Below are 16,250 nucleotides of genomic sequence, written 5' to 3'. Positions count from 1 at the left end.
TTTGGAGTTCCCAGTGTCCAGCCTGGTGCAGGTGCCTAGTGATGCTCAGGAAGGAGAGAGGAAAGACGCTCAGGAAGGAGGGAGGAAGCAAGGATGGAGAGGGGACACCCCTCCCTGACATCCCTCCCTGGGAGCCCAGGATGCAGCGACCTGCCTAGTGTCAGGGGTTGCTGTCAGCTGTTGTCCTTGGTCGGTGGTGGGGGGTGTCTTTCCTTCCACTTCCCCTCTTTCTTCTGTCTCCACAAGTTGGTCCTCCTGCCACCTTTGAAGACCTGAGGTCACAAGAGTCCATGTCCGCAGGTGAGTGTACTTCACAACGATCACGCCGCAGCGCTCAGGACACCCCCCGCCCCGACTCTGCCCTGCCCCAGCATTTCCTCAGTCAGCCTTGCTGGTTCATGGCTCGATGTCTTTGACAGTGACCACAAGCTGATTCAACGGTCTCTGTCTTCACTCTTCGTCGGTGGTGGGGGTTCTGTGGTGCATGAGCATTAGGTGGGCTGGGATCTAGCTGTGGTCCCCTGGAAGGACTGGTTTCTCTGCTGCCACCTCTAGCAGCTGTTCGAGGCAGCCACTGGTCACTTGTGGGGATGTTGGTGGTGGGTTGCTCTTCTCTCTTCCATGGAGATGAGCCACTTGTGGTTCTTGGCCTTTCTGTGAGAAGGGGATGACAGAGCCACCTAGTGCTGGGCTGAGCAGGAGGGGTCTCCTGGTGCAAAATTGCAGAGACCAGGAGGGATGAAAGGGTCAATGGCTGAAGCAGAGCCATGCTGAGAAACCAGGGCTGATGTTCAAGTTCTTGTTAGTGTTTCATTCTGGAACGTGGGGTGCTTGCTGCCTGGCGTTGCGTGGCGGACAAGGGCTAGGCGCCAAGGATGTTTCTTGTGATGGCATTCAGATTTGGTATCTGAAGATGTGTTTTTCATTATACCAAACTGATTTTTTGTTTAGATTTTGAGAAAAACACACACACCACTTTTTAAAAGTGGTTTTTAGTTTGTTGGTTTTTATTTTTAAGGTTTTCTTTTGAAATGCACATAGATTTTTTTGTTGTTTTGTTTGTTGTCTCTTAAAAATGAAACTATTATTTTGGAATAAATTTCAATTTATAAAAATTTGCAGAGATAACACAGGTGTTCCTGTATACCTCTCGCCAAGTTTCTTGTTGTTAGCATCTTACATAAGCTGGTACCTTTGTCAAAATGAAGAAGGTGGCACCGGCTCTCCCTGCCTGTTGTGGATGGGTGCCAATTTGCAAACCAACATCCCATAAATAATTCAGTATGCATAGTATTAACAAGACTTCAAGATGTATTCAGCTCTCTCTCTTTCTTTTTTTATGCTGTAAAATACAATGAGATGCAAAAATCTTAAGTGTGCATGATCAGAGTTTTGACAAATACACCTGTGTAACCCAAACCCCTATCAAAATATAGAATGTCACCCCAGAGAGTGCCCTCATGCCCTTCCCAGTCGACCCCTGCCTTACACTCCCGCTTTTTTTTTTCTACTCTGTTGTAGTTTTGTCTGTCTTAGAGTTTGATATACGTGAAATCACATAGTATGTTCACTCAGTTTATTTTTGGTGGTATATTAGTTCAATTTAATCTTACGAAACAATGAAAATGAATGAACTATTGCTACAATAGACACTAAAGATGAGTCTTATGGGTTATATTGAATGAAAAAAACAGACACAAAAGAGTACATAGTGTCTAATTTCATTTCTTTAATAAAAATAATTTGTGGAGTTATAAGCCGGGAGAATGGCTAGGGCTGGGCAGGGGATGGGAATGGTTACTGAGGGATGAATCTGGGTGCTGGCGATGCGGTGTCATTTTTCTTGACTGGAGTAGGGACCATACAGGTGCGTTTTCTTTGTGGTGACTCATTGGGCTATCCTTCTGTGACTCATGCTTTGTTTTTTGAGTATTACATAGTATGAAATATTTAAAAAATGAGATACTAGTTTATACTCATCAGTAGAGTGTGTACGTATGTATGACAATACTGTGTCTACTAGTTATCTATTGATTTATGACAAATGACCTCAGAACCAGCAACCTACAGCAGTAATACATATGATCTCACACAATTTCTGTGAGCCTAGAGCTTCAAGGCACCATAGCTGGGTGGCTCTGGGTCTCTCATGAGGTTGCATTTAGTACATTGGTCATTGTAAAGTGGCATGAAGGCTGGACTGAGCTGGAAGAGCTACTTTCAAGGTGGCCCACTCACAGGGCTGTTGGTGGGGACCCCGCTCTTCTATTCAGACCTCTTCATAAGAATGTCACAGTGTCCTCACATCACAGCATCTGGCTTCCTCCAGAGCAAGTGATCAAGGGAGCTCCGTGTAATGGTTTTTGGATTAACACGTGTCATCTGTGCGTTTCGGTAGTGCAGTCCTTTGTATTGCTCAGTAATATTTCATTCTATGACTAGTCTGTTATTTATTTAGCAGTTCTCTTAGTGATGGATGCCTGGGCTGTTTTCAGTTTGGGGAGATTATGAAGGAAGCTGACCTGAACATTCTTCTACAAGAATTTTTGTGAGCATGTCATTTCGTTTCTCTTGGGTGAATACCTGCGAGTGTTAATTGTTAGCTCCTAGGGTACGTATGTTTGTGTTTAGTTTCATGAGAAATTGCCAGACTTTTCCCAAAGTGGTTGTACCATATTATGTTTTCACAACGAAGTATAAGAGTTTCCATCGCTCCATATTCTTGTTAATGGTTGCTTTTGTCATTTAAACTTTCTTTGGCCATTCAGGTGGGTGTGCAGTGGTATCTTGTGTGCTTTCTTGACGTTGAGCACTTTCTTATGTACTTTTCGGCCATTTGTGTGCCTTCTTTGTAATGTGTCTGTTCCACTCTTTTGGAGGGTATTTGTGTGTGTGTGTGTGTGTGTGTGTGTGTGTGTGTATAGGTCACATGTGTAATTTTGTGTAACCACCAGCACAATCAGGATACAGAACTGTTCAGTCAGCATGGAGAACTTCCTGCATTTTCCCTTTAGAGTCAGTCTCTCTGTAACCCTAACCCCTGGCAGCTACTGATCTGTTCTTCGTTACTGTAAATTTGTCATTTTGAGAATGTTATAGCATTGGATTCATATAGCACATAACCTTTTGAGGTCCGTTTTTTCCACTCACCACCTTTGTGATCCCTCCGCTTGTTGCGTGTACCAGCAGTCTGCCCTGTTTCATTGCTGAGTAGTGTCCATTGTAGGCAGGTGCCACAATTTGTTGATCTGTTCCTGCATTGAGGGACATTTTGATGTTTCTAGTTTTTGTTGATTACCAATAAAATTGCTATAAACATTCATGTGTAAATGATCGTGTAAACAAAGGGTTTCATCTCTTTTGGGTAAATACCGAGGAGCGAGACTGACGAGTTGCTGATAAGTGTATGTTTAACCTCAGAGGACACTGCCAGCCTTTCCCAATGTGGCAGCCCCTCTTTCCACTCTCACCACCAGCGAATGAGAGACCCTCATTGCTCTGTATCCTTCTTAATGCTAAGTGTTGTCGGTGCTTTTGATTTTCGCCATTCCAACAGGTATTTATGATTTTCGAACATTAAATTTTTTTTTTTTACTTAGTACCTTGTGGTTTGGCCCTGATTCCTCGTGTGAGACCTTCTAATGAGACACCTTACTCACCTGGAGGCCCATATGGGTACCTGGCAGAGTGGGGTGGGACTAGCTCCTTTTGTTTCCGTTCTTGCCTTGGCGTATCCTAGCTCAGAGGTTTTCAAGCTTGTTCTTAGTAATGGAACTAGTTTTTTGTTTTCCAGCTAAATCTGACACAGAACATCAACAGGTAACTCAGGTGATAGAGGAGCTGCTGGGGGTTGAGCTGGGCCCCCTCTGTACATCCACAGTTGTCCCTGAGGTGTCCCCCAGCCCGTGAGGCTCAGTTCCTAATCTTGCCATTAAGGCCATCCACTCAGGACCTGCCAAGTCTCTAGGGTCTCTGTCTGCAACCCAAGGCATTGAGAATATTTGCCGTATCTTCATATCTTACAGACCCAAGAAGACAGAAAAGAGAAATTATAGTTGTTAAAATACCAAAAATGTTATTGTTTAGGATTCGTACCCCATTGTTGTACACATGTTATTTCAGGTGGCCTACTAGGGTTGTTAAATGTGGAAGTTGATATTTACAGACAGAAAATTGTCAGACAAATGGGCATGTTGTATAGGAATCTAGAGAGCTTTAGGGGGCCTTCCTAAAACCCCAACTTTCCCATTGCGGAGCTTGTTACCTTTTTATCTAGATAAGTGTCAGCAGTTTAGATATCCTTATTAAGATGATCAGATGATCAAGCTGTGGGGCAGATAGTTTCTAAGACAGTTTCATCCAGCTTTCACTTTTTGTTGAATAGGAATTCAATGAAGAATCAGCTCAATGAAGAACAGGCCCCACCTAGTGGCTATTTTTAAGCGAACAAATAAAAACAAAATTTTTTTTTGGAGGGGGAAGGTATAGTTTTAATATGGTTCAAGTCAAAATTCATAAAAAGGCAGAGTAATTATTAGTGTTCCCACTTGCTACATTTCTCCAACCTCCAACCCGTGTACACAAAAGATCAACACTATTATTAGCTTCTTGTGTGTCCTTTAAGAGATTAAAACAGCAATAGCATAAATGCAAGCAAATGTGTAGTCTTCTCCACACATTAAAAAAAAATTATATAGTGTAGCAGTAAAAGCATATATTGACTTGTTTGCACCTTGCTTTTTTCATTTAAAACATTTGTTGGCAATTTCCCTATATTGGCATGTAAGATTTTCTTTTTGTATATTATCCCATTGCATAGCTGTACCATATTTTACCCAATTACTCTTCTATTAATGGACTTTTAGATGTTTGTAATGTGGTGCTGTGACAATGCTGAAGTGAATAGCTATTTCTGCCCACATACCATCATCTTCGTAGTGCAGTTTGCGGGGGCAGGTGGGAAGGGGAATGGCAAAGATACACCTGTAATTAAAAGGTCTAACTTGTCTCGGTTGAGAAATTTCCTTAACGGCGGGAATGTGGGTATTAAGAGTTGAGAGCTTTTAGTAGTGACCTGATTTTCTTGAAGTCTGCTTGTTTTATAGTTTTTAATAATTTCTCAGTACCTTTGGCCAGTTGTGTGTGTTATCTGTGCGTCGAAGGTCCTCACCTGCTTTTGCATTGTGTCTTATTTTTCTGCATAGATTGACATAAAATCGTTTTCTATAAGATGCTTGGTTTCAGCATGAGCAGGAAGCTAAATTTATGTGAGAGTAGATGTGGATTTTGGATTTTAAAGTAGGCGAATAACAACCAATATATCACAAAGTTACTGGAGTGAAAATGTAAAGAAAATAGCTAATAATTTATTTTTTAGACTCTTGTCTGAATAACATACTTTGTGCATTCCCATAGTGTGTCCATGTCCACATTTTTCTTTTTTGATTATAGAATTTATAATTAATAAATATTACAGTTTATTAAAAAAGAGGATCTGTAGCTTATATTACTCTATAACTTATACATACTCCTCACATGTGTGAGGATATCTAATGATAAGTCTCTAGAAATGGAATTGCTGAGTCAAGGCTAGGTTCATTTGTAATTCTGATGCATATTGTCTGGTTGCTGCAGAATATAGTGTGTTATCAAGGCTGTCTGGATTCTATTCGTGTAATAGGTAAAAACCTGCATTTCAGTGTAGTTTTAATCTGTGCTTCTCTTATTGCATGTGAGTGCAGAGATTTAAAATTATATTTGAGAGTCATTTGTATTTCTTGCTTTTCAGGCCAATTGTTCAAATCATTGGCCCGCTTCTTGGTCTGTTTTTTATGGATTATAGGAATCTTTTCATTAGGGAGATTGGCCCTTCTGCAACGACATCAGTAGCAAACATTTTCTCCCAGTTTGTTTGTCTCTTGACTATTCTTCTGGTGTTTTTGTCATGCAGAAGTTTTTGTTATTATGTAGTCAGATTTATGTTTTCTTTATGGCTTTTACATATATTACAAAGGTTTTTTTCGCATTAAGATTATGAAAGAATTTTTCATGTTCTATTTTAATAGTTTGTGGTTTTGTTTTTCTCCATGTAAATCATTGCTCTATTTGAGATTTATTCTGGTATATGTTGTGAAATAGGAATCCAACTTTATCTTTTTTTCCAGTTGGCTACTCAACTGGAATGTCTCGATGTTTTATTTTCCCCAGTGATTCCCTGTCACAGCTTTGACATAAATATACTGAATTTCCATGTGTGTTTACTGTTTCTTGACATTCTGGTTCAATCTGTTGGTTTGTGTGCCTCTTCTGCACCAGTTGAATTATTGAGGCCTTTTCACACATCTGAGTATTTGATAGAGATCATAGCTCCTCACTTTTAGAATTTTTCTTCTATACGTGAACTTTAAAATCCCTTGTTGGCATGTTTCTTTAGATCATGTTGATATATAAATTAACTTAAAGAGAGTTGATTTCTTCAGGTGAGGGCTGACCCTTCCTATTGAAACTCATGGTATATATACTTCATTTGTTCAAGTTTCTTGTGTCCTTCAGGAGTTTTTTAAAGTTTTCTTCATATAAGTTTTGTACATTTAAGACATATTCTTAATTATATTTTTCTTTATTTTATTACTTTAAAAAATTTATTTATTTTAATTAGTTTCAAGTATACATTGGTTAGACATCTATGTAGTTCATAAAACCATCTTCTCAGTTGCTCCCTCCCTCCCCTGACCCTCCACCTAGCCAACGTATTAATGCTAACTGCATTCCCTATGCTGTGCTCCCCATCCCCATGACCATCCAACAGCTACTAATTTGTACTTCTTTAACCCTTCACCCTATTCTCCCAGGCTCCCAAACCCCACTGCCCTCTGTCCATCACCAAATTGTCCACTATATTTGTGAGTTTGTTTTTGATTAGTTTGTTCTTTTTATTCCTTAGATTCGCATATAAGTGAAATCATATAGTGTTTATCTTTTTCTGTCTGACTTAGATATCTTCTAGGTCCATCAAAGCAATATCTTTTTCCAACCCTTTCCTTTTAGTCTGTGTGTGTCTTTTAATCTGAAGTGAGTCTTTTGTATTTTTTCTTCTCAAAGAAGTTCCTTCAATATTTCCTGTAATACTGGCTGGGTGGTGATAAATTCTTTTAGCTTATTTTTGTCTGGGAAGCTCTTTATCTGTCCTTAAACTCTAAATGATAGCTTTGCTGGATAAAGTATCCTTGGCTGTAAATCCTGCATCTTCATCCTGTTGAATATTTTTTGCCAAGCCCTTCTGTCCTGCATAGTTTCTTTTGAGAAATCAGCTGCCAGTCTTATGGGTGTTCCCTTGTAGGTAATTATCTGCTTTTCTCTTGCTGCTATTTGGACCCTTAATAATGTTCCATATACTCCTTAAATTATTTTTATAGTCTTAGCATTTTATCTCTTGCCATTCTGATTGTGTGTCCTTGGCTTTCCCATCCTCTAGATAGCGCATTTAATCATTTTCTTTATTCACTTTGTTTAGTCCATTTAATATACTTCTTATCTCAGATAATATGGTCTTCGTTTCATAATGGTTCCCTTTTATAATTTCCATTTCCATTCTTATGTTTTTATCTCTTTGTTGAAGTTCTCACGGATTTTATCTACACTTCCCCAAAGTTCATTGAGCATCTTTATAACCAGTGTTTTGAACTCTGCATCTATTAGGTTACTTGACTCCATTATATCTGGATCTCTGTTCTGTTCTCTCATATGCTTTCTGCTTCTTTATCTTTCCATTTTGGCTGCCTTTCCGTGTCTGTGTCTATGTATTAAGCAAAGCTCCTAAGTCTCCCAGTCTTATTAGTGTGGATTTGTGAAGCGGGTGTCCACTGGCACTGTCCTGAGAGGGGTTCAGCTGCAGGCCAAACTTATCCCAAGCCTCTACCCCTCTGGGGCCACCTGTTAAGATTCAGTGAGCAATTCACAGATACTGTGCTTCTTATTTCCTCAAAAGGCCACACCAGAAACTGAGGCCAGCTGCCTCCAGTGTGAGTCTAGGCTCTCCTCAGCCAAGAGCATCTGACTCACTGAGGATATACCTAAATGTGGCTTGGTGGGGCCGTGAGTTGTGGCAGGCGAGGTTTCAGGGAATCCTCCGGGCGGAGGGACCTCTGTTATCCAGTTTGATGACGTCAGAACTATGGTGGCCCTGTATTTGGTGCACTGGGAGGGGGAAGGGCTCAACAGGGAACAATGGATACCTCCGACGCTTTTGTACAGAGCAAGTCTCGCCTTAGCCCTCACTCTGACTATAAGTCTCTGGTGCCACCTGCACGCAGCTGAATCGGCACTGCTCAGAGTGAACAGGTCCATCACCGCAAAAATCTGCTTGTGGACACGGCCTCTTTAAGAGGATTCTGCTGCGGCCGCTGCCACAGCCTCCGTCTCACTTAGCTGCTCGAGACCAGGTAGCCCTGCGTCCTCGCTCCGTCCTACCTCCTGCTGTTGCAGGGTGATTTCTTGTATTTCTCTGTAGTGGTATGGACTGTTCATCTAGATCCCAGGTGATTTTTCCTTGCTGCTGCTTGTTCTTTCTGTCACAACATTGATGTGGTCGCCAAAGGGATGAACAGAGCCTTTTTCATCTATGCCATTTTATTTCCTCTATTTTATTACTTTTAAGAATGAGATCTTTTATGTATTTTCCAACTGATTGTTTCTGTATCTGTATGAAAGCTATGATTTCTATTGTTTCCTGCCAACCCTTACTATGTGTAGTACTTTTAGTTGGTTATGTGGGGGTTCAGAACAAGTAACCCCAAGATGTGCTTTTGCAGTATATAGATTGTTATGAGCTAAGGATATATTTATCTTCAAGTTCCAGGAAAACTTCTGCCCCTCCCTAACTCCTAGAACTTGAACGAGGGGCTGTGCCCACAATAAGAGATCACCAGAGATCGTCACCTCTCCTGACCCATCTACAGGGCAGGACAAACTTCTGTTTACTAAACCTCTGCTCTTCTTATCATCCTACGATGACCCTCTGAAGCCCCCAAGGCCCCTATCTTGTTCCCAGCTTGGGATGTTTTATGTATCTACCTCTTCTGCATGTGGGGTCTTCTGAGTCTCTCATGTGTGCGGGGTTTGAACACACATGTATGTATTAAACTGGCTTATTTTCTCTTGATGATCTACCTCATGTCTATTTGATTATTATATCAGCCGGAAGAAACTTGAGTGTAGATGACAGTTTATTCCTCCCCAACAGCTGTCTTGAGGGCTTCCAGGTATATGGCCAAACTGTATCAGTGAGCGATGATGCAAAACATAGTGGTTCAAAACAATAAATTTTTATTATTATCATGAGTCTGTGGGTGGCTGAGAGGTTTTCCTGGTCTTGACTGAGCTCTTCCATGTGTGTGGGGTTACATGGAGGTGAGCTGGTCCAGGATGGCGCTGACTGAGACAACGGGGCTCTTCCCCACATCTCTTACTTTATGGTCTCCCAGCAGGTGGGCCTTTGCATGTTCTCAGATTAGCTCAATCAAGCACAGTCCCCTGGGGGTTGCAGAGGAGCGAGAGAGGAAGGGACATGCACAAGCACTTTTTCAAACCTTAGCCTCTCTCAAGCCTGCCCATATCTCAATGGCCAAAGCAAGCCACATGGCCAAGCCCAGGTTCAAGACGTCAGGGAGACAGACTCTGCCTCTTCAGGGAACCGCAGTGTCAAAGGCAGGGTTCAAGGTGAGGTCAAGGGTCAAGGCCATCGATACAATCAATCTAACACATGCACTTCTGTAAACAGTGATAGTCCTACCCATTTCTTTCAAATTTCTTCTTCTCTACTTTCTTTCTCTTGTCTAATTGCATTGGCTAACGCCTCAGAATGATGCTACACAGCAACCTCTTGTGGTGGTTGTTTTCAAAGAGCCAGTTTTTTGATTTACTAGTTTAATATTTTTTGTTTCCTAACTGGTGGCTTTTCTGCCTTTCCTTTAATAATTTATTTTCTCTCTTTTTCTTCAGTTTAATAGTTTTTCTTTTTTCTAACTTCTTTAGTTGGCTGCTCTAGCATTGCTGTTGGCACCCCACCCTGATCCCCTCGAAGACCTGTGCACTCATCTCCCAGCTGCTGTGAATGTTGACCAGTAGCAGCTCATGACTGAATCTCCTTGGACTTGTCCTTGGCCTACAGGAGCACCCTCCCAGGAAACGCCCAGGTCATACTTTTTCCTCGGGAATGCCCACAGCCAATGACTGACCGATAGGGCGGGACAACTCCGTGCTGCCATTTATACTCCAGGCCTCCCTGTGGAATCAGGCTGAGCTAGACTTTGGCTCAGCCCACGTCTTTGCTCTGAAGGCCTTCTGTCACCGATGCTGGAGTCCTGCTGCCAGAGTCCCACGCTTCTGGTCGCGGTGGCCAGCTTCCCTGCCTGTGCTCCCAAAGATGGTCTATTGTTCACCTGGTAGCCAGACCCTTTCCCCGCCCTTCCACGCAGGAGAAGAGGCTTTTCTGGGAGGTTTTTTTGTTCAGGTCTGTGTGTGGTTCTGGGTTGGGAGATTCTACTGCATATTGTCCAGTGTATATGGAAGGCAATACAGAGACCTAGAGAATTTATTGCCATGTCATTCCTCAAGTCCCGAGTCCCCCAGGTGGTCTGCCTTCTTCTTTGCACCTTTCAGAGTCTTCCTGTGTGTTTATGGTGTAATGTCCAGGGTTTTTTGGTTGTGAGAGGGGGATCTGGGAGGAATGGGGCTACTGTATCTTGGCAGAACCAGAAGTCCCATTATAGAATATTTCCACCAATATACATAAAGAACCCAATGAGCAAAGATAGTAGTAAAATATAATAAAATAATTAGGATGGAGGCTTTAGGCAGGCCTGACCTTGTATGTTAGAATCTAGAAAATTTTCATGACTCCTAGTTTCATTGAAAATGGAAATTTAATTTTCTGTTCTTCTTAAGGAAAATGCTGACTTCACGTCATCATGTTTATACTGAAATCCCCACTAGTGGTTCAGAAATCAGATTGAATGGCTGATTGAAAAAATAAAAATAAAAAAAAGAAAATGCAAGAACGGGCCTACCCTGTCTCAAGATTTTTCCGTTGCGGAGTTTCTGCATCCATTTGGCATTTTGGGGGTCATCTTTTACATTCTAGGATGAACTTTGTGTCCCCTTCAATTTTTTAGACAGTTACCCGCTGACTGGGTGGATGAGAGACAGCCAGGGTGGCCCAGTCGGTCCTTGTTGGTCTGGGGCACTGGGCCAGCAGGTATTTTGGGAAACTGTTTAAACGTGAGAGACTGTGCTGGTCCTGAAAGGCCACATGGAAGGTTAAGACTTGGACTGACACCCCTGCAGTCTGTGCTCTGGGCAGGAGTGAACTTTACACAGGCATGATGTGTGTAGTGAGTGTCTTTAGGGACTATGGGGGCACACTGGCTCCAGGATCTGGTCATAAAGCTGTAGGGACCCGGGTAAGTGTAAGTTCAGCTACCATTTCATGGGGCCTGCTGGTAAGTTCTGGGACCGTCAAAATGGACCCAGCATTTCCTACCTGGAGGAGGAGGAGGTGGGGATAAATCATAGTATGGATGGCAGCTGGTGCTCCTGGGCATTTACATGACTGTGCAAGCATGGGCTGAGGTGCTGAAATGAGGATCCCCTGAGTTATGTACAGTTATCAGCCCCATCTCATAGCTGAGGGGATGGAGGCACCAGAGGCCAGGTCGCTTGATGTTGGGTCACACAGTTAGTGATAGAGCCAGGCAGGAGTCGAGCTTCAGTGAGGGTTCTTCCAGGCTCAGACTGTGCTTTGCATTGAAACACTTTAGGTGGCAGAGGGGAGTCTCCCCTCGTTCAGGTTCGTTGAGGAGCAGACGCCAAGATGGAGCTATATGTGCAAGCGACTTATGGGGGACACATCTGTGAAGGATGTTGACCCTGAGAAAGAAGACACCACCAAGAAGGGCTCCAGGTGGCTGACTGGGCTCAAATTTAAAGCCAGAGCTTAGCAGCTGTTTCTGCACAGGGGCCTCTCATGCAAGCTGGGTGCCAACAGCCATGGCTGTCAGGGGTAAGGGGGAGGAGGTAGGGAGGTAGGGAGGACCTTCAGAAGGTGTGCAGGTGGAGTTGACACCGAGAGGAGGAGGAGAAGCAGGGGCACAGTGCAGTCGTGTGAAAGTCTCAGTGGGCAGGGGCCCCTGGGCTAAAATTGCCTGGGGGCAGGAATGGCCTGCCTCTAGAACCTTGCCATGCTCAGCCATGCACTGAGAGCCTCAGGTGAGCTCTGCAGGTGATGCCAAGGTGTGGCAGCTGCAGGTTGCTGGTAAACTCTGCTCCCTAGGGCTGAGCAGCACTCCCTGTGGCCACCGCAGTCCAACTGTTGTACCACACAGGTTGTTCCCTTCTCCCCATCTTCTCGAATGCTGCTCTTGGGTCATCGCAGATACATGAAAAAATGTCTTTTAGAACAAGACCCAGGGTCTTGTTCTAAAGCCGTCTCATCAGGAAATCCTTCTTTCCTTCTATTTTGACCTCTGTATTAATTGTGTAGTCCGTGTTATATACCCGGAGTGCTTTTTTTGATGCACAATATCAAATGAGAGGTAGGAAGGGACACAACGAGATGTCTGTTGTCTCAGACGAAGGCTCTGCTCAGAGTTGCCAGCAATTCCATCAGTTCAAGTTCCCGACACCGTTGTGAATTTCTTCTTCACAGGTACGATTTAAGTCTGGATGAAATGAGAGCTTTGACAGTTCAGAGAGTAAAGTTTACCATGGGTCTACCTCTGTTGAAACAAGCGATTCAGGAACAGGTAAGTGTCACTGTGATTTTGGTGTTGTGTGTCCTGGGGAACTGACAGTGTCACCTGTATGGCATGTGCCTTTTCCACCTGCCTTTTCTTCCCTACTCTCCCTCTGCCCTTGGCCTGATCGATCGTTCACTTCTCCCAGGCTCACAGACTAAGGAATGGGGGAATCAACAGAAGTAACGAAATACTTGTTCCAGAAACCAATATAATTTTAGACATAAACTTCAAACATCTAAGAAATGTAAATTACTGATTTTAGAGGCTTTTAGGGCATTTTAGACTTGTCCAAAATGTGTGAGCTTTGTCTAAAAATTGCTATCCTAAATTCAGTTAAATTATTTTAGTCAGCTCAGCCTCATTAAAGAGAGAATACTGATTAGAGTTCCTTTGTGATGCGTCAGGAGCTTCATGTCTTAGCCAAGCTCACACCGTTCCGGTTTCACTCAGTTTCATGGCTGCCTTAAACCTGATGCTTTACAAGGGAACAAAACACTTCCCAGTGAGATCCCGGGAGTGGCCTGCACTGGGGAGAAATGTGAGCTGAGTGGGTGGCCGGGAGCTGTACCGCCTGCATGAGCCTGCTGCTTTGGGGTCTGCAGTGGGGTCCCTTCTCTGGAGTGTGGGTTGGAGCTGGTGCGGGGTCTGAGGTCCATGCTGTCACCCGTGTGGCTGCCATCCTGAGGATGCGAGGACAGAACTCGGCACCGTCTCATCAGGTGGGAATTGCAGGCAGAGCTTAGGCACCTCCTGTCAGGGTACTGTAGCCACCTGTAAGGTGATGAGGGCACAGCACTGTGTCACATAGATGCAGAGAGCGTGGAAGGAAAGCACCCACATAATAGAGAGAAGTGTGTTTGCAAAGCCTGAAAAATTGTTGCACACAGGCAGTTTGGCGAAGTAGATTTTCAGGTTAGTAGATCGCCTCTCAATGGAACGTACATTTAGAATCAACCAATAAAATAAAAACAGAAGAAGCAAACTGTCTGCTTTTAGCCGCTTTCTGTCTCAGAGTCTGGCTTTCAAATGCATTGACGAGGGGCTGGCTGGAAGGTGAGACCCTGACATGTGACCCTGCTCCTGTTTCCTGATCACCCTACTGTGTCTGTGGCTTCACTTAAGGCCACTCGAGACCCAGATGTGAGGGCTGACCCTTTATTGCAGTTGACCAATTGCTGCCTGACTCATGGAATCTGAGGACTGGCAGGTGCGGCTCGCTCCTGGCGAGGCCTGCAGAGGCCTGGATCCACTTACCTTCCTGTTTCCACGTTGTGACCTCGGGCAGTCTGGATAGCCTTGTCCTGGTCAGTAGCTGTGATTCCTGGATAGCCTTGTCCTGGGCATTAGCTGTGAAAGGCCCCAGACGACCTTTCCAGTTCTTTCTGTTAGTTATTTCAGCCCATTTGGCGCTTCTCTGTGTGAGAATTTGCAGGAGCCAGCGAACCTGAAGAAAATTAAACTAGTTGGTCCTCAGTGTGGCCGGCTCAGCTCCCGGGTGGAGGTCACGAGACTCAAGCGTTTGAAGGCTCTAATGCTCTAGGCTGTAAACCTAGCTGGAGGAGCCCCGAGCCCAGTAATTCTAGAAGTGTCACATGATTCGTCCTGCTTCTTAGTAAAAATAGTGAGTCGCGCTGTGCTACCTGCTCAGAGAGTGGCCCAGGCCCTTCCCTGGCCCTGTGTCGTATTGCCGTCAGCTCTCAAGGCCAATGTGATGGGCGCCCAAGTGTCATGTGTAATGGCGATGCTGTCAGGACAAATGTGGAGTGAGCCTTACCCTTTCCAGGCCGCTATGGACAGGCCGCCGGCCAAGAAGAAGACTTTAAAATATTTCTACTCTGTGTTTTCCCCTTTGCCGTCTACAATGGATTTGGGATGTTCCAAGGATTTTAAAAGGAAGGAACAGTGTCTGAGTCTGACTAGAGAGTGCACGCATATGTACACACACACATGTAGTATGGACACTATTATGGCACCTCGTTAGCTTTTCCTGCACCTGTTTCCAGTGATGTCACTTTGTGACTCTCAGCCACCTGTCTCTTCTGTGCCTGAGGATTCCAGGAGTGGATCTTGGGGGGTTGGGAAGCGTTACCCACTCGCTGAATTTCCAGATGAGGAGATGGAGGACCCAGGTGGGACGTTTACTTTGTGACAGTTACTCAGACTGGAGCCCTGACCCCGCCTCAGGAGACTTCCTGTGTGTGTGACCGCTTCCTTAGAGACACTTGTCCCCCCCATAACCAATAATAATCACCACAAATCACCGTAACCAATAATAATAGCTCAAACCTACTGAGGACACCTGTTACACCAGTCACAGCGCTAAGAACTTTAAATGGATGACCTCGTTTATCAGTCACAGTGTCTCTAATGGTGCCCCCATTTCACAGATGAGTAAACTGAAGCTGAGTAATTAGCCTGGGGTCACACAACCCGTGAGTTGCACAGAACTCCTGGAGTGCAGGGTCACGCCCAGCGGTCTGCTCCCTGAGCCCCTTGAGTCTGGTGGTTCTCATCCCTGGCCGCACATCACAATCACCTGGGGAGCTTCCCAAACTCCTGCTCTCGGAGTTTTTGCTGAGGCCAATGAATCAGCACTGAAATCTGCCATTGTGGGACAGGTGTGGGTTGCCAAGGCCTGACTCTGCATCACTGCCTCCCAATGAGTCCTCTCCCTGGGAGAAAGCCGGCTAGGGTCAGGCTGTTCCTGGCCAAGTGTAGCGAGATGTAGGGATAGATATCTGGATAATGAAGGACCCACTCCATGACTGCCCCCCAACCATCTCTCTATCACCCTGAGCTCTGCTCGTCCTCATGCCCAGGATGCACACAGGCAGAGGGCATGGCAGCATCGTCATCTAAACCAGCAGTTCCCAAGGTATGACCTGAGGATCTCTGGGGGCCTCGAGATCCTTTCAGGTACTATCTGAAAAGTAGATGCCCAGCTACCTGTGTGCACGACACCAGACTTTCATCATCAGCTTCAGCCAAAACAACAGATCGCAGCAGGCTAACGGCAGAAGCAGATATGACAGTCCAGCTATCTTTTTTTTAAGCCAGATGCTAAAACAATTTATAAAAATGTAAACAATGCCATTCTTTTCACTGATTTTTTTTTTGGGGGGGTTGGAAATTATGGTTATTTTTTATAAGACTTATGTCATTTACCTTAACATGTAATGAATTATTGTCCTTTTCAAATGAATAACTATTTTTAAAATTCCCAGTTTTAATTCCCGGGATGATAAGTTGATAGATATAACCCACATAAATGAATGCTTTTTGGAGTCCCTGATACTTTTGAAGAGTGTAAAGGGGTCCAGAAACTATAAAGTTTGAGAACCGCTGATCAAAATTCCCCATTTTTTTCTTGGGAAGCCCAATCTCATCTCAGCTTGGAGGAGAACTGGCAGGAGATGGGTGGCTTTAATTTATGTTATGTTTATTATGCTATAGTTA

General features: G+C 44.1%; 1 protein-coding gene across 4 annotated transcripts in view; it reads left to right on the top strand.

The window, feature by feature from the left end:
* The window catches only part of ACOXL (acyl-CoA oxidase like), a 153,728-nt gene that overhangs the window by 5,882 nt on the left and 131,596 nt on the right, over nt 1-16,250 (top strand). For all 4 annotated transcript variants that reach the window (XM_039872588.1, XM_039872589.1, XM_039872590.1 and 1 more), the window contains exon 2: nt 12,704-12,800. In XM_039872588.1, coding sequence (XP_039728522.1) covers nt 12,704-12,800 — 97 coding nt within the window. The remainder of the gene's footprint in view (nt 1-12,703; nt 12,801-16,250) is intronic.

This window comes from Pteropus medius, unplaced genomic scaffold (genome assembly GCF_902729225.1).
Source record: "Pteropus medius unplaced genomic scaffold, Ma_sr-lr_union100, whole genome shotgun sequence".
Classification (NCBI taxonomy): Eukaryota; Metazoa; Chordata; class Mammalia; order Chiroptera; family Pteropodidae; genus Pteropus; species Pteropus medius.
The sequence above is the reverse complement of the archived record's forward strand: the minus strand, read 5'-3'. Positions and strand labels throughout refer to the sequence as shown.